This window comes from Cottoperca gobio, chromosome 12 (genome assembly GCF_900634415.1).
Source record: "Cottoperca gobio chromosome 12, fCotGob3.1, whole genome shotgun sequence".
NCBI classification, from domain to species: domain Eukaryota; kingdom Metazoa; phylum Chordata; class Actinopteri; order Perciformes; family Bovichtidae; genus Cottoperca; species Cottoperca gobio.
This window is the reverse complement of record NC_041366.1, coordinates 16,385,227-16,409,107: the sequence shown is the minus strand read 5'-3', so window position 1 is coordinate 16,409,107 and position 23,881 is coordinate 16,385,227. Positions and strand designations below refer to the sequence as shown.

At 40.0% G+C, this 23,881-nt stretch overlaps 1 protein-coding gene across 7 annotated transcripts in view; it reads right to left on the bottom strand.

The window, feature by feature from the left end:
- Positions 1-878: 878 nt before the first annotated feature.
- Positions 879-23,881, bottom strand: part of mapk10 (mitogen-activated protein kinase 10) — a 31,889-nt gene continuing 8,886 nt past the window's right edge. The window contains exons 2-14 of one of the 7 annotated variants that reach the window (XM_029444521.1): positions 22,492-22,563; positions 21,144-21,313; positions 17,827-17,956; positions 17,330-17,388; positions 16,730-16,868; positions 16,228-16,393; positions 13,183-13,254; positions 11,999-12,181; positions 9,801-9,925; positions 9,083-9,109; positions 8,233-8,296; positions 7,518-7,595; positions 879-5,053 (exon numbers count right to left, since the gene is read on the bottom strand). In XM_029444521.1, coding sequence (XP_029300381.1) covers positions 4,911-5,053; positions 7,518-7,595; positions 8,233-8,296; positions 9,083-9,109; positions 9,801-9,925; positions 11,999-12,181; positions 13,183-13,254; positions 16,228-16,393; positions 16,730-16,868; positions 17,330-17,388; positions 17,827-17,956; positions 21,144-21,313; positions 22,492-22,563 — 1,428 coding nt within the window. In that variant the 3' untranslated portion in view covers positions 879-4,910. Of the gene's footprint in view, positions 5,059-7,487; positions 7,596-8,232; positions 8,297-9,082; positions 9,110-9,800; positions 9,926-11,998; positions 12,182-13,182; positions 13,255-15,521; positions 15,594-16,227; positions 16,394-16,729; positions 16,869-17,329; positions 17,389-17,826; positions 17,957-21,143; positions 21,314-22,465; positions 22,564-23,881 lie in introns of all 7 variants that reach the window. The other 6 variants (XM_029444525.1, XM_029444520.1, XM_029444524.1 and 3 more) reach the window with 6 other exon arrangements.

Genomic DNA, 23,881 nt, shown 5'->3' with positions numbered 1-23,881 from the left:
AAACATCTTGAGCTGCTGCCGGCTACTCTTCCTCTGAAGACCAGGACCCATTTAAACCTGCTGCTGGTCAATGCAGGACATCTGGAATGTGCACAGGGAGGGGGAGGGGGGAAGGGGGGAGTGCCTGAACAACTGAAGGAGGGAGGTGGGAGCCTGCGCTTCTCATTCTGCACCCTCCACCGGGAAGTAATGGGCTTAAGCCGAGCTGACAGTGGCACCTCGTTCTGTGAATTCCACACAAAAGAGCAGATTATGGACACGGGGCAGGAGGGAGAGGAGGACTGCGATAGTGGAATAGTTTCATGACACGATACACAAAAGAAAAAAGACTTAATATGAATAAAAATGCATTTTTATGTGAGTCTCTCTTTGTTATTGAATGTTTCTCAAGGTGTGGCGAGTATACAGACTGTGGTTACCCCCACATACAGCATAATGAATGAGTGGATATTAAGGTTGTCACAAAGGACTTTGGGTTATGGATTCTTTTACAGTTAATAATTTTTTTTAAAACCGCAATGGTTTTAGTTCCTAACAAGTTACCACAGTGCAAAACATATACGGGAATCTGACTCTATGTATATTTCACCATATTTCCTACCTCTAATATGAATTTAACCCTTAAGTGGGAGAGATCAGAGCATTTGCTTTTAACCCTGCACCACCAGGCAACATGTTTACTCTGCTTGCCACTAATGGATGCCAGCTCTCATCTTGTGTGTCCATCTGAACTGAGAGTCTGAAAGTGTGTAGGTGCGACTCGCTGTCACAGTTTGGACGGATGGCTCCCATGGGGAAGAGAGGCCAGAAACAAACATGGAAATCCAACATATTGAATTGCAAATAACTGCAGGTAAAAGAGAAAAGGTACTCCGTTGTCCAAGATCAAAGATTTTGTTTATTTTCAATCACATACATATACTATTTTTACATACACAGTTCCTTTAAAATGTTGTGTTTACAGTAACAGCTTTCAGTAATTTTTTTTTCTTTTTCTTTTGCATTTGTTTTGACTTTATTTGAAACGCTAGAGCCTGAAGCTTTGAGATCAGCGTGAAACAGATACAATTTCTTTTCTTTTTTTTTTTTTTCAACCTGACAATGTCAAAAGAATGTTTCATTAAAACAGCACGGAGTAAAAGAAACGAGAGAGAGAGAGAGAAGGAATCGTAAAAGAATTGAAGAACAACGTCACCTGATTCAGATGAGCTATACAGGGTTTCATCTTTGTAAAGTTTCACATTTCAGTCTTAAAGACTTCAAACATTTTAGCGTCACCTGATCCTTGCAGTAGCTTGCCTCCCTGTCTGAGTGCAATAGTGTTTATTGCATTGGTGGGTTGTTGTTATTTACAATATGACTCGAAAGAAAGAGGTGAAAATCAATAAACCGGGGGACACAAGTGCTGAGTCCAAAGATTTGATGTTGGCACAGCTGAGTACAAGATGCATCTTAACTTGTGACTTCAAATTGGCAATAATATTACGGCTGAATGACGAGTCAGCCACCTTCGGATTACAGACGAATCAAAATTAATTTGGCTAACCCTGAATCCACAAGAGATCATTTTTAAGCCCCTTGTAACAAAAACAATTAGGAGCAGGATTGGGTGTTGACACATTTCTAAATCCTAAAGTGTATGTGACTGAACGTGAATACACACATGAACTACTTCCAAACACACGACTCCACCGACTCTCCGTCAAACATTCTTAAAAGCAATCCCGCAAAAAATCTTTTATTGAAAGGAAAATGTGAAAACGTGAACTGTTAAATAATCTGTCCAGATGTCAGATCACATCTTCCAATTCAACCTTACAGACAGTTTGTATTGAATGCTGGTTCATTTGAAATCACACACGCACGCGCGCACGCACACACACACACACACACACACTGATGACAAAGCAGAGCAGCAATGACGTGAGTGAAACAATTCATTTCTACATTCAGTGCTGACAACCCAGCTGTTCCACTTCAGGCGCGTTAAACACGACCAAAAGCACCTTGTTTTGATCACAACAGAATTGTCTGGAGGGATGTCTTATAAAAAAGATCACATTCAGAGAAAGAAAAGGAATCGGAATATGTTTCTGTGTTTGTACTACGGTACCGTGAGTATCTGTGGTGTACAGTGGGAGTCGACACTTTGACCCCTTAGTGAGAAATTCATCTAAACATTCTCAAAACACAAAGAAGTTTTAAAGTTGCACCCTGTTTTTGAAAAGATTGCCCTGGCCAGACCCTGAACAGAAAGCCAAGCTAGCATGTAGCTTATTCTGGAGACGCCACCCTCAGTCACCCTCTTAGCTCTGAGAAGGGACCGTCTGTAAGTCTGTGTGTGGTTCACTGTACACAAGCCACAGGCAGAAAGAGTGTTAACAAAGTAGCCATTAGAAGTTATGCGATGAGGGATTCTTTTTAGACATTGTATGTACAGCGACAAAGCGCTTCAGGTAGACCCCATGCAGGAAGTGAACTATCAAATGTTAAGAAACAAATGTGTAAACAGTGCTGTCATCACAATGAAGTCTTAACAAGGCCAAGACTGGGATTGAACCTTTATTCTAAACTAGCCGACATATGAGCCATGCAATTTCCATAACTAGGAAATACGCTGATGTTCATAGAAATGGTTGGAAATGGTGTTTTGGTGTTTTGGTGTGCTAGAAACAAACAGTGTAAGCCACCTTGAGTGTCTAGAAACCTCATATTTGTATGTTGTCAGTTACCTGATTGTCAAGTACCAATTTATTATGCAGCTAATGTAGAATGTCTTTCCGTCTAACGGCAGAATTATTAAGACAGAAACTATTTCTTTGCTTGTAATATTTTATTTCTTAACCCAGCATCTGTTAATGGTTCTTTGCCCATAAACCCACACAGCCTGCATGAGAACATGGAATATGGCAGAGAAAACCAAGATAATGAGAAACATTTAGCTAAGGATAATAAGCTAACACATAATACACATCTAACACCGTAGATCGCCTGCTTCTAATTGGAGTGTGTTTTATCTAAAAGCACTTACAGTGGGTTGGTCGTGATTGGACGGTAGCGTGAGAGAAAGAGTGCACCGCAAGCTTTTGCAAAGTTCAACGCTAACAATGCAGTTGTTGTGTAAAAACTAGCATAACCATAAATTTGTGTTAAGCCATACAATCTGAAGAAAACAAATTGATCGCAAACCACAACACGTCGCTGTCACCGCAAGTTAAAGCGACAACATCTGGTCGAACAGGGGGTTTTTCTTTTTTAATTATAAAATGTTTCGACCAACTTTGGTGGCTCGGGGATGCGGATAGTTTTTAAGGCAGAAAACGAAGAAGCAGAGGAAAGAAAATACCAAAAATAATATAATTATCTGCACTTGCAATGCTTCATTCCAAAAGGCACTTGCCATATTCAGGTTCCATCCATCAAAATAAATAAATAAATCTTCCAGCTAAGAAATAATGTAGTCTACATAACTGTTGGCTCGCCTCGATCCAGTTCCTTCTTTATGTGCAGTGAAATGAGTTTTAGAACAAAACGATACATCGCTACAAAGTTAACACTCATCGCCCGCCTTTAAACTACCTGCTGTATCATTTGTATCTCTTTCTAAAATCCCTCTATGTTTCAGATAGTCAAATAAATAAGAACACCACAGTGAAACAGACCAACCTCCCGAGGTGCCTATGAGGGGTTAATGGTGCACAATGACATGCAGGGCTGTGGGCCAGCCCGTGGGGTGGTGGAGGGACCCATCATACACTGCCAGGAGAAATTAAGAAGTGACATTACACAAAAATCTGACTTTTAAACCCCTTTAAGGTAATTTAATGAAGTCTGTGCACAATCAAAATAATTTATTTCAGAGTGTACTGACCCTTTAAGTCCCAAACTCAGCCTTGACATTTACTTATGTCGTAATGGCTTGTCTGTGGTTAACAAACACACACTCACACACACACACACACACACACACACACACACACACACACACGCGCGCACACACACACTCACTCACTCACTCACTCACTCACTCACTCACTCGTCCTATCCTGTGACAAGACCCCCCATGTCTGGAGTTGAGTTAGTTTACATCCTATATAAACAAAAGTCTCTATACCGACTCATTTTAGCATACAGTGAGATTAGCATTGTTTTAAATCTAGTCATGCAGGACTACAGCGATAGGCAGGGGCAACTGAGGTGGAAAGCAGTGATGTGGCAAGGTGCGCTAGTCAGAAAAAAAACTCCCAGTGTACTGGCCGTCAGTCCCACTCTGTGTGCCCTTCAGCTGTACAGAATTACATTATTTACAAGTAGCGCAGGGAGCGTCGCTCTGGGTGAGAGCGACTACATATCCCTGCAGAATAACCACATAAAAACACACAAATCAGGCAACCTTACATTGGGGATTGTGTTGGGTGGGGATGAGGGCGTTTAGAGGTTAAAATACAGCAGTGTCATTACATAAGGGTTGGATAGGGAAGGAGGAGAATGTATTGTACACTAGTGATGAGCAAAATGGCAGCCCACCTTGCCACAATGATTGGAGCATAAATGCTTTTGTAATTGGGAGACCAGCAGCCAGCCAGTATGCACTTTACGGGAGATGCAAGTCGAAGCATTTGGTCATTTCGTCTGGATGGCGTATACAAGATATGTGGGGTAATATAAGCAAAGCAACTGGAGGATCATTAACATACTTCAGTTTAAATACCACTGCTGTTTATGAATGACAATGCACAGGCTTTAGATTTCATCATTTCAGAATCTGTTTCCATAACTCATGTTTTTGTTCTTAATATATTAATTTTGATCTTTACTCTTTTTTTTTTGTCGTCGTATTTTCAGTCGGTCATTTCGGGTTGGGTTCTTCACCTTCGGAAGAACACGGGGTTGCGCAGGCAGGCCGCTAGTCACCTGCAACACCCCAGGGGTCCTGCAGAGGTCTCCAGGCTGCTGTCAGTGTCTGAGGCCAGGGTCTGGTCGGTGGACATGGAGGAGATGTCGTTTATGGAGGAGGAGGGTGGGAGGCTCTCGCTGCTGTTCACGGCTGCACCTGTGCTAAGGGAATCAACGGCAGCAAGGGGTTACAACGTACAAGAGTCCTGGCAAAGACGGGAGCAGTAAATACAACTAGAAGAGATATTTTGTAAGTGCACACAGAGGAATGTTGTAGCTGAATTCGTTCAATGAGATTGAGACGTCGACAACGTGAGCAACACCAATCACAGTGTGTCTATAATGAAACGGGTAAGTAAGGTTTGGGTCCGATGGATTTCACAGGAAATATCGTCAAAGGCTGCAACGTTTCAGCAAGTAGCTGCTTCAAGGTTTCAGTATTACTCTTAATCAGTCCACTCGGATGCTATTCTTTCATTAGTAATACAACTAAAACTTCATTAAAGACATCTCTGTTTGATCGTTTCTTTGCATGAACTGACTTTTTCAGTGGATTCAAGGTTGTTGAATATTATTGCTGGTTTAGAGGTTGAACATTGGATTTGCAGACATTTTCAAAAAGAAGGATCGAAGGTGACTCTTTGATAAGTTTGTGAGAAAATCATTATAGAAATCTGCTTTTCTGCCATGAGAGTTGAAAGAGTAAAGCCCGATTTAAGAAGCATGAGAATATTCGGGTATTGCAAATATGAGGAAATCATTAAAACAACCTTCTTTTATTCTTTTTTCTACAGAGGACAAAGTGCTGGCAAACTGTAGATCTGCTGTTTGTGTCTGTTCCCTGTGGGAGGTAATTGCTTAATGGAGACCAGTGGGTACTTCAGCTGACCCAAAATAAAACGGAGAACAAAGCAGGATTATTGGCTGGCATGAATTCAAACAATCACTTCACTTGTAAATTTATTTACAGTAAATACATCAGAAATATCTGTCGGTGTCCCCGTGCAGCTGCAGTGTAAGTTTAAATGTTAAAGGATGACTTGAAACCACAATAGTGGTAGTGAGACAGATTACTAAAGGAAGGTTAATTAAGATTTTAAATCATACATTTATTAAGACTAATCTTCGGGGGAAATTTGGTCAAAGTTGTGGTTTGAGATTCTAACTCTTGTTGCTGCTTCGGCACCGCTAATAAAGTCTCAACCTTTGTTTAATTTTGTACTGCAGAGCCGCACTCTGCACTCAGTGAACTCCCATCTTTTGATATAAAAGACTGATGTGAGGGATGACGTCTAGGGATGATATTAAATGTGCTGATGATATTGTAGATAATATACAGTGGGGCACAAAAAAATACTATTTAATCTCTATAAATAATAATTACAGTATTAAAGAAGTTAAAATCTCCAACACACACACACACACACACACACACACACACACACACACACACACACACAGTAGCAGTAGTGAGGCATCATGCGTGCACAAAGCTCTTTTGTTTTTCCTGCTTCAGTAAAACCCTGCTGTCTGCGGCTCCTGCACTGCACTGTGTCTGCCTGCATAGACACACACACACACACACACACACACACACACACACACGTGCACACACACACACACACACACACACACAGTCTATGATCTGCTACACTCAGCATCAGACTCAAGGCCAGCCCCTCCGCTTAATTACTTGTGGATAGCAAAAAGAAAGAGAGAAAGGTGGAGGTCATGAGTTTGTGAGTGAAAACAGATGCAGAGTAGCTGTTGCATTATGTGTTAAAATAATGCTATGAGATCTTTACTGAGTATGACGTCTAAAGTCTCATCTTTCCTTTGTAATACTTCAGCTTGAAAAGATGCAACCAGCAAGACAACACTGTTGATATGCCATATAAACTAAAAGGTTGTCTAAGATGCTCAACGCAGAAGGTTTATAATGTTTCTACGAGATGTTTTCTATGCTCTGGTTTGTTATTGTGAGAGACAATGTTCAGTATTTTGGATTCCCCTTCACGTTCACATGTGGCAGTTACCTCTGCTGCTCAGCTGATGCTACTGTCTCTTGCAGAATTTACCTTCATTTTGCTTTTCTAATCTTCAACACGGAACAGATTTGTGGCTTTTCTTTAATGGAGAATGGTTGTTGTTTCAACCTAGCAATGTGATGTTTTCAACAGTGACGTCTGGGTGGCCTGATCAATGCGCTAACACGACTCCATACTGCCTCCCTGTGGCAAACTATGATAACAGCACTTATTGTGCAGGGCAATATAAAATGTCAGCTGCAGCTGAGCACTGAAGTGTCCTGTGATGGACCCCAAAGGACCCAAATCTTAAGTCATGACATGTTATACATATAAACACACTCATTAAAGTGCACAAATATAAATAAATATATGATGAGGCAATCTTAGCAATTACTCATTAGCTGTACAACAATAGGATTTATCAAAAACACTTTGCACAAACATTAAACAACATTTAAACTTTAAAGAAAGAGATGCAAAAGACGGACACACATGGTCAACAACACAATGGGTTTCTCTATTTACAAGTGACTCCAGTGAGGTTATAGTAAATTCACTTACAGAGCGATTAGGGTTATGCACTGAGAGTACCTGAAGGTGAAGGCTGTCCCTTCACAACGCCATTCTTCGTTCTCTCCTCAAAGTTCATCACCTCTTTGTAAATGAGTTCTGCCAAAGGAGCAAAGTGAGGAGAGGAAGTCGTTAAAACACAGGAGTTGGTATCACACACTTTTGATGTTTTGCTGTTAAACAGTGGTGGAGAGTAACTAAGTACATTTGTTCAAGTACTGTACATAAGTACAATTTTAAGGTACTTTACTTGAGTATTTAAATATACATTAGCCATCTACTCCAGGAAATGATTGTAGTTTATACTCCACTACATTTATTTGATAACTTAAGTTACTTTGAAGATATAATCAACAAATAGTTTATAATTATTATAGGTTAGATAGAATTGTATAGATCCCTGGATGAAATTCACAAGCTATAACCCGTCAGAATATATATAAAATAAGCTGCAACATTAAAGTGCACATTAATGCATCAATAATTATAATACAATAGTGTAATTTACCTTGTTCTGAAATGGATCGTTGTGCATGATAAGTACTTTTTGTACATTAAGTATATTATGATGCTAACATCTTTGTACTTTCAAGAACAATTTAGAAATCAGGACTTTTACTTGTAACAGTATTTCTACACAATGCTATTACTACTTTTACTTAAGTAAAAGATCTGAGTACTTTGTAGTGCTGTAAACGTACAGTATTTGTGTTTGGTTTGATGAAGTCATTCTCACCTTTCCATTCATCAATGGAGTGTTCTCTTTCATCCAGCTGCTTGTCGTAGATCTGAGGTGGAGGCTAAACGAGAGACAGTACGAAACATTTTAGTGACAGTTTAGTTCAAACCCCAAATCAACTAAATCCATTTAACATGAGATGCATGTGGCTGATATCACTGGATAACTCCAGGTGGAAAACAAGTTTACATAATGATGCATCACATTTAGAAATATGAAATAGTTGACAAATAAATACAAATATAGGGTTGAAAAATAACACATGTGACTGTTAATGTAATGTGACACTTTAACATGTAGTGTGTGAACGCAGAGACACGCTGGTGTACAAAGTATACACAAATAAAACAAACAGTCTATGCTTTATGGAGCCATAATCACATAAAATGGTGATTTACATCATTTAAATCTCACATATGTCACATAAATTTAAATATTTCAGGATTGAGCGACTGACAGACAGTGAGAGAAGAATAAATCTGGTGGCTTGTCCAACTAAAGTGCCAATGTCCTTCTCCCGTAGGATTGTCATTTTATCTAAGCGGACAGGAACATGCTGTCTGCCACCCCGTCAACCCTCCTGATCCTGCCCCAGACTCAGACATCATAATCTCACTGCAGGTGTCAGCTGACCTTGGAGGGAAACTTACATTCAGGAGCCACATCAGGACAGAAGTGAGACGTTATTCTCATACAAGAATATTTCAAAAAATATGTTCTATTCTCTATAATATGTATATTCTTTGTTTTATTATTAATGTTAATCATTGACATTACTGAACCAAATATGTCTCCTTTATTATTCCCATTGAATTATTTTCTTTGATGTAGGGTGGTTGTTATTTACCATGGATATTTGGATGAGATCTCTCGCCTTCATCATCATGAGGTGACATTAGAGAAAGGGAAAACAGCAGAAAATGTCAGTCACAGCCACATCATATCAACTCTAACAACAATATCATCATCATCAAAAAACATCAACAATTAAACAACTTAGACAAGTTGAGTCATGAAATCCTCCAGAAAATGAACTACAATGAAAGTGTGTCATGTGGCGTCTTTACAACAGCTACTATTAACCAGCAGGATGATTAACGCTAAACTTCCTCAGCTGTTCGTGCACTCATTAGTGTATTGCTGCAGGTGGAAGTTGTATCTGTGCAACTGTATCGTTGTGCAGATGGCTTTTCCTCAACCTCGTTGTTACCTCATACTAATGAGGCACCGATGAAGAAATTAGGCTTCACCGAGTAAACCAGAAACACCCCCACTCTCACGCTACAAAACAGAACAATGCACATGCTCCTTTAGACATTGCAGCAGAATTACCTTTACCTATCATAGATGCACTGATACAGAACACACTGTCATTTTAAACGGGATATTAGTGTTATAAATCACTATAATTGCTTTTGTTTAAAAAATAAATAAGAAAAATTATCATTATCTTTTGTACGCCAACGCAAATACAAAGTAAACTGTGCTGACCAACCGAAGACAGAGGAGGAAGGATTGAGTGTGGGATGGTGATCAATGTACAGCTCTGCCACCGGCCTACTCACCGCCTCCACCTCAGCTGGATCATACCACACGTTGATGTAAGGGTGCTGCAAGGCTTCGTCCACCGATATCCGTTTAGCAGGGTCGATGATCAGCATCTTAGACAGCAGGTCTCTGGCCTGGCTAGCTGTTGGTTTTGAAGAAGAAACAAAGAAACACAGCACATTTAAAGAGTGAGAGCTTTGACTATGTATTATGAATTACGTGGGCAAAGTTAATCATATGTATGTAGTTCAGATAAATGTGCAACCATCCAGATATCTCTATATAAATCTAATTGAAATTCAAGATTCTGGCTCGTCCCATATACGTATCTACTGTCTTGGTGCTATTTATTACAGGCTGATTCAGTCAGCTTAGTCTGAAATAAAGTATGACATCTAAGAAAGGACCTGCTCCCCCTGGTGTCTTTCTAAATGCAGTTTTATAAGGGCATTAGTATGTCGAATGCACTGTATCTTTTAAAACATTTGGCTTCTCAACATACAACAATGCCACGAGCATCAGCAGTCGCTCAGTTGGTCTCTGCAAGCCACCTTGGACTCATCTGAAATCGAGAACCCATAAACCACACACCATCTCTCTCCTACACACACTGGCCCCGTTATAAATAGCTCTACAGCAGCAGAGGAAAAGACAGATGAGCCGGACGCAGCCGCTGCATTTTGCCTCAGCATCAACACGTCAATAACAAACGGGTGGTGAATCTGTAAAACGACTCCTCTATCGCTCTCTTTCCACCTTTCCTCGTTTCTTATCTATCCGTCTTCTCTCATGTCCTACAGTCTGTCACTGCTTCATACAGTTCAAAATAAGCAAAGCCCAAAGGATGTCTGCCTCAGTTCCTACCTGAGACAGTACAAAACAGCAGTTCTATAACCCGATCTCACACCCTCCCACACTCGCTCTCTGGGCGCGTTTCCTTCAACACTGTCGCTCCAGCGGGGAGCAGCCAGTGATTCATGAGAATCTTATCAGACAGGAGCTTTGATGGGGGAGCGGGGCAACAGAAAAAAATAATATTTTGTTATTTCTCAATGGTGGGAATTTGAACTTTGTAGAATACTGGGAAGAGAGGTTCACTTCTCAACTGAGACAGAAGAAAGAAACGATGTCTCGGTTAAGTCTCTGCATAAAAATAGATTGAATTCACCAAGGCCCAGAATGGGGTTTGAAAAATGCATGTAATGGGAAGGCTCAAAGTTGTTTTTGAGGTTAAAGTTTAGCATAACAAAAGTTGTACTCCCTATATATGACATACACAAGACTAAGACTCTATAGCCTAACACAGCTGTGCTTTAAGCTAAATGCTAACATTAGCATGCTTACATGCTAACATGATGTGTAGCAGCTAAGTTTCCCATGTTTACCATCTTAGTTGAGCGTGTTAGCATGCTAACATGTGCACTAGATAGATGATAGATAGATAGATGGATGGATGGATGGATGGATGGATGGATGGATGGATGGATGGATGGATAGATAGATAGATAGATAGATAGATAGATAGATAGATAGATAGATAGATAGATAGATAGATAGATAGATAGATAGATAGATAGAGAGATAGATAGATAGATAGATAGATAATGGTAATCTATATAATAGTTAACTCTATCCTATCAAAAAGCACCTATTATGAAAGAATAACCACATTTTCCTGCGTGACAAATCAACACTGATGTTCCTGTCAGTATGTAGAGGAGCTATGAAGCAAAGGTTTATAAAACCGGTCCAAGGCTATATAACTTACTGAAACATTTAATAGACAGACATCATATTTCTGTTATGATTTAAAGCAGGCGTTGTGATTTTAACAGGCCTCCCCATGTGTGCTTATAGCTTCCCCTGCAACACCATAACTGTATCTCTCACATGATTATCGTGTGTGTAAATGTTATTATGTCCTATATGGGAAATAAACTTTGCATATTATATTTTAGGGCCTCTGTAGTTAACAAAGAAGTTGGCATCGTAAAAAAATCCTATGGGTGATATTACGACTCCACATTGCTGAATCACAGCACAGGGACATTAGTATGTGTTTCTGCACATATTCACAGACATGCAAACGTTTTAAATACAGATAATGAATCAATGAAATGGACAATTATATGCATGACAATACCTGACAAACACGTCACCGCAATCTCATAAAATGACTAGAAAACAGTTCATTTACGATCACAATAATTCTCACCTTTGAGTTTGTTGTGCTCAGAGTCAGCAGGGAAAAGGCAGTCGGGGAAGAGCTTGGGAAAAGCGAGACCTGCGTACTTTGGCCGGTTCTCGACGTAGTTCCTCACTGTGGGTTGAAGCTTCTTCATGAACTCTCCTGCGGGTGTGCCCAGCTGCTCGATCACCTTGTTCCACTGGTCGATGTCTGGTTTGGTGGGTCGGGATTAAGAGAAACACACATGGAATATGCAGCATCCTGTACGCCTCAGTGTCCACTCAGTGTAGGTTGTGAGACCAAATACAATGTAAAAAATATATATATACCACCAAGTTTTCATTTCTGATCTCAAAACAGTCCAGCAGACATGAGAATTGACAAAACGTTGAAATTTGTCTCATTAAGTGAAGCGAATTATGGGCCTCAATATGCGTCTGATCAATATTTTGCTAATGAATCTCCTGACAAGGAGGATAAATATGAGTTTTTAATTGACAACAGACATGTGGTTGTTTTTGTAGGGTGTGTCAGCTTGTGTTTCCCCTCCTTGTTGTAAACAAATGCTTCCTCTCTTACCCACAAACTCCACATGACCCCCTCCTCTCCCCTTGTTCTCACAGAGGGTGCCAGTTGTGGCTGTGAGCCGCCAGGGCCACCAGAGATCTCCATTACTTCATCTTCCTGGAACGTCACACACTTCCACCTCCTTTTTGTCTCCATTGCACATTGGCCATGATCCATGCAGTGCTCAGAGAGGCAATTTTCTTTTTCATTCACAAAGGTTCTTATCCATGGCTCTACAGCAAGTCGTTGGATAACATAATAGAGCAATCATGCAAATCTAATAAACAACTTAAATAAAACCCTGCAACCAAAATAATAAATAAAATAGGCTCTTGGGCTTTGTTAACAACAATGTGCAATATTATAAGTCTTATAATGTAGGGAAAACCCTGCTGTATGGATCATGTTGGCTAAAATGTTGGTGACACATGTTAACATAAGGTCAGCAAAAAGGATCAAGATCATGTCCATATATCGTGTGATAACGTAATTATCGTGACCTGTTGTAAGATTGACTCAGACAGCTAGAGGAGTTTCCCACAGTGTATTCATGTCATGTCAGCGCAAAATGCTGTAGAGTTTCTATGATATTCAGGTTTACATGTGAAACAGAGAGAGGCCGCGACGGGAGGTCAGAAGGATACGGTCAGTCCCAGGGAACAGCACTGTCCCTCTTATCACCTCTCCAAAGATGCAGCCGACTGACCACATGTCCACTGGGGTCAGACACACACACACACACACACACACACACACACACACACACACACACACACACACAGAGGCATATCCACAAGCACACACACTCGCATTACCATCATCTTTCAAAAATCACTTAACACTTCTACTTCCTACTGTTAGAGACAAATACCTTTTCCAATGTTTAATCCTGTTTCTGGGTTGCCTGTGCATTTTTGAGTCTTTTCTTTTCCTGTGAAACGTGAAAATATTGTTGATGCCTCATCTTTAACTCATTAGGGGGTTACATAAATGTATTATTTTTATGGCGTCCACCTGCGGACCTCATGTCTAAGGACCCCAGGTCTGTGAGCCAATGGGAAGAGAGTAGGGTCCCAAATACGTGAGATGAGTCACTTCCTTTATGAACCCTAAGCATGAGGTTAGGGTTTTCTTAATAACATTATTAATCTTTTTTCATTGTTTGTCTGCTCAAGACTTAGCCAGCGTCGGAGCAACCAGAGCTTAGTAGAAGGTGTGTGTTTGGATTTCAGCTGGCAAAACATGTATTTACATTTATGTTTCAATTACAGGTCTAATTTATTCATTTAACCCTTATCAAATTAACCAAACAATACAGGTGAGGGAGGCTACAGCTCTATTGTGCTGTATACGCTAAACTAGGCACTTTATGGAGTAATAACAAATAACACGGTGCAATACATTCCTAAAATTAATTAATACAACATGCATTACATGCCACCACATTGCTTTGCATTCTACCAGTAATTACTTGTCTATATTTAAGTGGCATGTAAACCAAACACAAAACACAACAATCCCCTTGCCATCACTTCATAGCCGCTTATTTAACACACTGTTGTACTAAATGGTGATCGAACACCCGGTCACCTTGAGGCTCACTGTGCTGTGACCTGAGACAGGTCAGGTATCATCGTTTGACAGACACTCAGGAAGGTGCAGATAACTTCAGCCAGTTCAATACTTTAGGTCGAAAATTCTATGAAGTAAATCAAGATTAGCGACGACAGGGTACCGGTCCCGAAGCTGATCTATTAGCAGAAGATTAACAAAATCCATTGATCTACAGTAAGAAAGGATGGAGTGTTAGATGATAAGAATTTCAGAGACAGAAGGAGAGAGATAGTGCAGAGCTCATTGCAGGGGTTTTCTAGTTCTCCAGAGCATTAATCTTTCAGGGACTGCATGCTCAGGGATGGAGAGGCAGCCGTATTAGACACAAGCACCTGCAGACACTCAAAGCTTATCTACGCAACTCACAGTACAATCCTCCGTTTACAGACTGAGGCTGGTGATATTTTATTATGTTCGTTACGGTGAACAAATCCCACAAAAAGACCAAAGTCCTTACACATAAAGTATAAATTATTTCTACCTTGCATCATCCTAGTATTAATACCTCGCCATCATGGCTCATATGTTTAGCTAACATGCTAACAGTCTAGCCAACCTTTAACCTTTGGACTTTCCTCACAACACCAACTGAGTTCAATCAAAAGATGCTATTAAAAGATGCTCAAAATGAATACGTAATCCTTCATTATTAATTCACTGAATGCTTAATAGCTCTCTGACTCACATATGTGGGCACAGGCAGATGGCAAGATGGACTCCATGTGTGCAACACACGTGCACAAGCGCAGCATGTGGACTGTTGATCCATATCCATCCTAATGAAAGAAGTCATCTTGTGGATGCAATTACAGCACCCTCACTGCAGGAGAACACACCAGGAAGCCCTCACCGTAATACTCTAACTAGCACACACACTTAAATATTCACACAAAGATCCATTAAGCCAAAATATGAGAGTGAATAAAGTCTCATATTCAGTCATTCTGACTTGAGAACAATACAATGATGATGCTTATTTTATGATGTTATTGCAGGTTAAATTGAAAGTGTTAAAAGAGGAACTGATATGGAGATGTGTTATAAAGGAAGTTTAGTTCACCTCAGTAACATACAGAGAACATCAGGCCAGAACCATCTTCAAAGTAAATGTGACTAAGAAATGTAAAATGATGCAACTAAAGAAAAATTGACCAAAAATACCAAATGAAAAGCATGTTATGTCGTATGATTCCTTACTTCCAAACTCTCCTTGTACTTGACTCTGGGAGTGTTTTTAAAAGGCAGTTGAAACCCAACATGGATGGTAGTATTTACAATTATTGATTTTTAAATTAATTCCTCATTATATACAGCAGAGATAAACCTATATAAAAAAATAAATAGTGTTACCATCAGATAACAAGGATACAGTCCCGCCCAGGGAAGAGGATTTTGTGGCGCACCATTTCTCCCATAATGCACCCCACCGACCATATATCCACTGCACGCATAGAGGTGACAGTAAGACGAAGAGGGAGCAAAAGAAAAGAGAGGAAGGCAAAGGTTAGTGTTAGACACGTCGAGCTTTCTGGGAGAAGCAACAGTAATTAGCTTTCATTCGGTGAAGGAGAAATAATTAGTGAGGAGCTTGTTACATAGAGACGAAGTTGAATGAAATACATATAGACAGAGAGCAGAAGAAGACCCTTAGAAGAACTAACTAGCGGCAGGAAATTCAAAGCCTCGGAGTCTACAGGCTTCCATCCATGAGAGGAATGTGGCTAATGAGTCACAGCTTAGTCTGACATTCAACCACAAGTCAGATGTTCTGGGGGCTTTTAATCAGTGACTCATGCCGCCAACATTACAATTCACTTAAGCTCATTTGCAAAGGTCCACAGGCAGATAATTGTGATAATTCAAGGATAACACCTTTGGAACTTTAAGTGAAAATAGCTCCCATAAACTCATTTACTGATGTATTGTATTAGCAAATACTGCCATGCATACACTGATCAATCTCTGTGAGTTGTTTTTAATTGATCGTGGCAAAGTGTTAAGATCTCAAACAACTAGGCTTATGTGTGAGTTTGATCCATGCGAGTCAAACACGCTCAGTTATGATGGATTCTCACCATTCTCTTTGTATCCCATGCCCAGGATAACCTCTGGGGCTCTGTAGTATCTGGTCACCACATAAGGGGTCATCATGAAGCTGGTGCCTGCGGTCCTGGCCAGACCAAAGTCCAGGATCTTCAGGGTGCAGTCTGACTTCACCACTATATTGCTTGGTTTGAGGTCCTGCAGAGGAGAAAAGACTGACGTGAGAAACTGTATATTTAGCTCATTAACAAACCTTCTTTTCTGCTTTTACAGGTTGCAATGATTTCTGGTATTTAACTTGTTTATTATGTAATAAAAATACATATTTTATTAATTGATTTGACAGAGACGATATATGTTAACATTGTTACATTTGAAAAAAGGGTAATATATATAGTCAGTGAAGACGGACGCACCGGGGGATTAAAACCCATGTTTCCTCTGCAAATGTGCAACCAACCATTTATATCCCAAAACACACAAGTTAAACCATATTCAGACGTTAAACAACAAAATGGCGTCTTGCTTTCCTACCCTGTGAATAATGCCGGCTGAGTGCAGGTGTTTGATACCACACAGCATCTGGTAGAGCAGGTAGGACATTCTCTCGTGGTCAAGCTCCATCTGAATCACCTGGCACAAGTTGGCATCCATCAGCTCCATCACTAGGTACCTGAGGAAAAAGGTTGTACGGATTCATGAGTGGTTGACAGACTTAACCGTTGATTGACTGATGAGTTATCTGTTTACTAAAAATCATTTGATATGATAGCTCTCAGTGAAAGTCATACACTGAGCCTTCCTCATCCGGCCACAAAGACATTTCCTCTGCAGTATTGTTTAGCTAGAGATTGTTCTAAATGGGATCACACTCTCATTTATCATTCAGTGTGAGAACAGGATACCTCCAGCAGCCTCAGGTTACTCCTACAGTACTTTCACTCACGCGTTCTCACAGCTGCAGGTGTGAAGCAGTAATGAGCACATAATGCGTAATAAAATCCCCTTATTTTCTCTGTCATTTGAGATATAACATTAGCTGTAAACAAGTAGCCTTTATTTGCCTCTTGCACGCGCTAAATTAATATTTTCAATGGAAATGTAATTATGCAAAGAAGAGTTTACTATACTCACACATCCTGGAAGTCCTCTAATGATTTCTGTGGTGTGAAGACATTTAATAAACTGATAATCTGAAAGAGAGAAGAGAACGGGAGAGGATCAACATAATAGCAGTCACAGCACGGGATGGGGATACAAGTTGGTCACAACCCTGGTGAAGGATACTCGCTGCGTAAGAGTGAACTGAAGAAGTGGGCTGGACCAAAAGAGTGGGGATAAATGTGGAGGAGAGGGAAAAGAGCTCAAACTGCGGCACTGGAGATTACATCCATGCCTTGAAGTGCTCTCTGTTTCACTCGCTCACCAGTTCGGTACATTTCTGGAGGCATTGAATTTAGCACGGTCACAACGTTGCACTCGCTCGTCTCAGTTTTGTAACGAAGGGACTTAACAAGAACCAAAAATAGACACTGACTGGGGTATTGTTTGAAACTGTGCTTCTTTCTGATACATTTTTATTCTTCCTGCATTCCTCCCTATCCCTGTTAGCTCTCAGATGAATCACTTACATTTTTGTGATTGACACATTTCATGAGCACCAACTCCCGGTATGCCCTCTTTGCATGGGTCTGGTTCTGGAAGGGTCTGCTCAGCTTCTTGATGGCTACATTTCTGTCCAGGACCGCATCATAGCCCGCACTGCAGGGAAAAACATAGAGGTCGATGAAACAATGTTCATGGATGGATGCATCGTAACTCTGAGACAATCCACTCTGAAAACAAATGTTTTCCCATTCTCCAACAAAACAGACGACAGATGACTTTGTTTCACATCTTTATCTAGAAAACATTATATTCAATCATATTCAATGTGGCCGACTAGCTGTTAAGAGGAAAATAGCATTAGAGGGATTAGAAACAGTTCGACATTTTAGCAAAAGTAGCTCATTTAGTGTGTTTAAATGAAGTGACTACAAGGCCAGCAGTGGGTCGGTTTCCCTGTTCCTCTAATTCTGCCGACACTGAGTGAATGCAGTTCCAGGAAGTCGCTGTGACTGGCCAAGAAATAGTCCGGCACATTTTACATTCGGACAGAGACGGGCAAGCTGCTAGCTGCTTCCAGCTAAGCTAAGCGTCTCCAGCTTCATATTTAATAGACTAGTCTTTACAACAGTTATCATAAAACCCCTTTTACATTTTCAAGTTAATTAGCTTGCTTTAGAGCTGCTGTTAATGCAGATTTTGTTACCTTTGGACACAGCCAGGCTAGCTGTTTCCAGGCTTTGTGGTAAGCTAAGATAACCGGCTCCTGGCAGAAGCTTACGGTACTGATATGAAAGTGGCATTGATCTTCTCATCTAACTCTTAGCAAGAAAGCAAAAGAGCAGATTTCCCAAAATGTCAAACCATTCCTTTAATACCACGTACAGATGCTACAATAAACACCGATTGCATCTATTTCTAATGATTAGCATGAAATATCCGATTATACTATATAAACATTGTTGCTGTTATGCATTATAAACAACAATAAATAGAACTGCAGTGACATAAAGGAGGAGATGTTAGATAGCTTCTTTTTTGAGGGTGATTACAGCAAAGTGAATTCTTTGCAGACTCGACACAATCCCAACCCCTGAGAAGCTTCGGGATTGTGCCTCTTAGTGTAGATTTATGTTTGTTTCCAACTAAAAGCGTTACCAAGACGAGGAAAAGCCTCCACAAAGATGCCACGCACATCACATTCTCAGCTCAATCTTAGACTGCGCCTTTTCTGATACAAATTGAGTTTCAATGCTGTATGCAGGCTCACTGCAGCCCTAATCAAGACAACAGTGTGTGTGTGTGGGTTTGTGAATGACTGGGTGGGATACAACTGTGGTTCATCATGTCTCTGGAGAGTCCAGGCCAGGGATGTTGTGTGACCATGGAAACAGTGAATCCTTCATAAAAGCATTGATCCAATAGGGATTGGAGGCTGTCATCACTTTTCTGGCTGAGTTAAAGATGATGTCATGAGCAGCTAAACTACTTAAAGCCTTCATCCCTCCTAAAATGCCTCTGAAAGCTCAGCCTGACGGAGCGCACGAGTCATAAGGGCAGAGATGTGCACGGATTGGGATGTTTGTGGGCGACAACATTGGCAGATTGAGTCCCAGCTGTTTTAAGTGATAAAAGTATTTCCTCATCACAATGTTCTCAAACTTTGAGGGGCAGGAATCTCCTGATTGCATAAGAAAAGCAGAATTACTAAACTCACTGTTTAATCTTTCGGATAACTCCCTGCTTGTATATGTTGTACTTTACACACAAGCTGTTGTGAGCACATGCATGTTGGTCGAAAGGAATTCAACTGTCAACTGTGTAAAATCAGACAGATGATGAGATTATGTCATCCAATTGGGGATTACGCTGATAATATTGCACAGCAAACAAGGCACTCTAATTATTTTATCATCACGCCATGATAAAAACCTTCTTCCAACATTAATACACTTGGTTTCTAGTTGATGTGCATGTTAACATGTATTTGAGACTATTTCCACAGTGTGTCCCATTTGATGTGTATAATCAGAAGAATATTATATAATTCTTTGGGGTTTTATGTGGTTTGGGCGTCACCATATGACACCAGATGACAGCTGTAGGCAGAGCCAAGCAGCACACAGCAGGGCAGGTAAAATTAGATTTGCACTGCCTCCCTGCCATCCATCTCCACAATATCCTTCAAATGGGCACAATCCCAGCATTAGCAGTAGCAGCCTGCCCAAGCTCCTTTGCAAATGCACAAAATTGCTTTGGAGCGGAAGGAGAGAAGGGCTGAGGGCATGGGAAGCAAAGGAAGGACAATGAAAGAGAGCGAGTGGAGAGCACGGAGGTTTTAGAGTGTTGAGAGCCAGTAAGTCTTTATATAGTATATAAGACATTTTAAAAACATGTCAATTGAAGCAGGTATATCACCACATTAATATAAATATAACTTCTAATGACTATAGATCTGTTTGTTCATTTGACAAAGACCGTAAGATGCATTCCTTTAAGTGGAGCCTTGGCAATAGTACCGCTGCGTTCTGACAGGGCAGGCGTGAGATGAATTACAATGAATATGAGCTCTCTCTGCGATCCGGATTAAGGATTCACGTAAATGCCCATACTGTTAGGCTCATATGGCCCACACATCCATATTCAAAAAGGTCCGTCAAGTCAGGCACAATTCAAATTCAACAACATGATCAAGACATGAGGAGATTCTTTAGATGTTTCACCGCTGGATTGTTGCCATTTATATACATTTGTTTTGGGGGAAACAAACACAGTACGACTTCATTACTTTGTGGTTTAGCTAAACCCTCATCAGTACTTATTAACCATGTTAATTACAGGTATGTTCACAGTAATAATTGAAGATGTTGTGGCTCTATTCCCGTTCACATGCGTCAGAAAACATTAATTATTCAGATTTATTTACCCTTTTAAAGGGCAGAAATGTTTCATTTCTTTAGAGATGATTTTCGACATACTTAGAGTAGATTTTATTCTAAGTATGTCGAAAATGAAACATTTCTACATTCATGATCCATTCTCTTTCATATCGCTCATCACAACACGGTTCAGGGAGAACTGAAAACATGACTTTCCAATTGCCCAATAAAAGAAAAATATTCAATTACATGTTGCAGCCCTTCACTCACACCAGAGCGAAAGCAATAAGAAGAGCTCCTCCTCTCTTAATAATATCCCACAGCAATAAACTACAAGACAATTAGAAAAACGACTAACAGCTAAATGAGATAATGACACATTGAATGCTAAATAAAAAAACACATCAAATAGCGGGATATGATGTAAAACAGGACATAAAGGAAACACACTGTTGAGCACTTACCAGACGATTCCCTGAGCTCCAGAACCGATGGGCTTTAAATTCTGGTAACGTTTTAAAACTGTGAAGGTGGAATCTCCCACTTCCACACTGTAGAACTGGTTGTCCACTTTGCTTTTGCTCATGTTGTAATGTTTGGCGATGTATGACACATCCACTTGTTTTCCAAAACCCTGCATGAATCAAAACACAACAGAAAGATTGTGTGAGTGACTATAACGATGATTTATGTGTTCACTTACCTGGCAAGTAAAACATCTGGAAAGGAAACATCAAGTTAAATTCATATCCGTATTACATTATTAGTGTTAAATCATCAACAATCTATAAATCAGTTAAAACAGTCAATATGTCTTTAGCTGCTGCTGTATTATCGACTCCTTGTCTGCATTTAATGTGTGTATATTAGTATTTAATTGTGTGTTTGGGGATATTTGGTCAAACTGGAAGGGTAGAATAAACAGGACAGGACATACAGTACAGTTTCCATGCAGAAATGTAACAACATTAGAGCCACTAATGTCTTTACTTGTATTCACCAGACAATATTGTTTTATGAATGGGCACACAATAATAATCAGGCTATATTTACTTGGGCAGAGTAGTTTAACAAACGGTGCCACAACAAAAATATCATTTAATTGTAATTAAAGTGGGTAATTACAACACAGCTCGCAAACCAGACAAAGCTGCGCTACACCGTCAATTACTGAGGGGCACACGTTTGAAACACTTCGCACAAACCTCATGAAAAATTCATATATTTGATGTAATACATTTGAATTCAACATGGCCAGGCGACTCATCCAAACCTATGATGGACTGCAGCCTATAGTGGCTGATAAACATCAAGCTACACGTGTAACATAGACATCCCACGCAAACTGACATTTAGCTACAGTGGAAGTAGCAAGTAGCAGTCCTCACACACGCAGACTTGTGATATACACTCTTTATGAAGTTACATCCCCACAGGAGTTTTGCATTTAAACTGTCAGAAATAAAAAGGAGACGGGTGGTTAATCTTCAGCTAGGAAGCCACTTCATTGCTTTGTCTTTAGTACAGATCTTAGTGACTTGAGGTGTTAACTTAATGGGAAATCAGATCTACCTGAATTTATACACTGGGAAAGCTATAAACTTTCTGAAAAATATATTTTGAGCTTCACATTAACAGGATTACGCTCCTTTATATTTTTTATTCGCAACTAAATGTTTTTAACTCAAACTGTTCTTGGGTTATCTCCCTTTTTACACACAGTAACACAACAATACCACGACATATAGAGCAATGAAGGGGAAATGGAAGGGAATGAGTACTGTACCTTTTTTACCTGTAAGGAACACACACCTGACAAAAGGCTATCTTCACATCCAGGATTGGTTGGCTGCAGTTATATAAGAAATGTCTGCTCATAAATACCTGTAAGACACAAACAGAGCAGAGGGTCAAGGAGTGACTGAGTGTCATGTGGACATCAGTAACAAGAACTCACAGCATGTGAGCTGCGATCTCTTACGAGGAAATGAACTGATGAACATATAAACTGTTGTTTAATTTGTCATGGAAAGCATTCTTGTGTACAGTGATGTTGGGATTGTTCTACTCTGTCCCCATCATTCGCAATAAAAGTGAGAAAAACAACAAGTCGTCACTACCCACTCTTCTATAGAGCAATATAATCGATTCTTCATCAGAGTACAACATAGCATGGCTACAATGAGAAATGTCTTTGTGTTTCAAGGTGCAGGTGTGACTTGGGTTGAGTGTTGTGGAGGAGGGAAACACAGTATGGTAATGTTTCTTCCTGGCTAGCTGAAGCCTAATATTTCTCCTCCTGGTACGGCCCTTTATCTGCAATAATGTTGATATCGTCGTGACATCATGTGTTCAACGTTCTGATTGTATTAGCACCCTTTTTTGCTTTCTTACTAAAGTTAGAAGATTGATACCACTCTCCTCTAGATCTTCTCATCTCATTCTCAGCATGAAAGCCAATAAGCTTATGTCCACAAATGTTGTACTTCTACCTTTCCCTTTGAAAGTGCACATACATGTCCTCAGGGTCTGTTGATTGTTCAAAGTAATGAAATCGATGAAATACGAGTTTCTGTACATTTGTGAATGATTTTTAATCTCAGCACCTTGTACACTACAGTCATTAACCTTTTTGTTTTACCTTCCTGTGACCTCTGCGTACTTTAAAGTTATTAGTTTAAAGTTCATTTAGACACCGGGGAGCCGTTTCACTATATTTAATACAGCTATCACACATGAAGCAAGATTTCAAAGAGCTTGTTCCATCAGGTATTGCATTTGCATAAAAGTAGTGTAGAAAGTTTTTTGGCAAAGCTGGGATGCTTTTCCTGTGAAGGTCAATGTAGGTTTGCACATTTTCTGGAGCTTTTTTTCCCCCGGCAGATCAGTTCAAAAGATTGCACTGGAGGAATAAAGAGGAGCTAGATAGTCTGCAGCTATCGCACAATGACTCTGGCTTCAAGGGTTTCCCAGGTAATGAAGCCCCCAGTGTGCTAATGATCATGTCTTCTGAATAAATTGATATGTGATGTTAATGTTGGAATTGAAAATAACAGGATATATCATAGAAGAAGAATAGAAGAAAATATATAATATAATAACAGGCTTTTTTTTCTCAGGAGGTAGGACTTTCTGGACAGAAATGTATCGCTTAGCTCCACCAGTCCTGTAATACTGTCACAGTCAAGGCATTAGTGTCTGG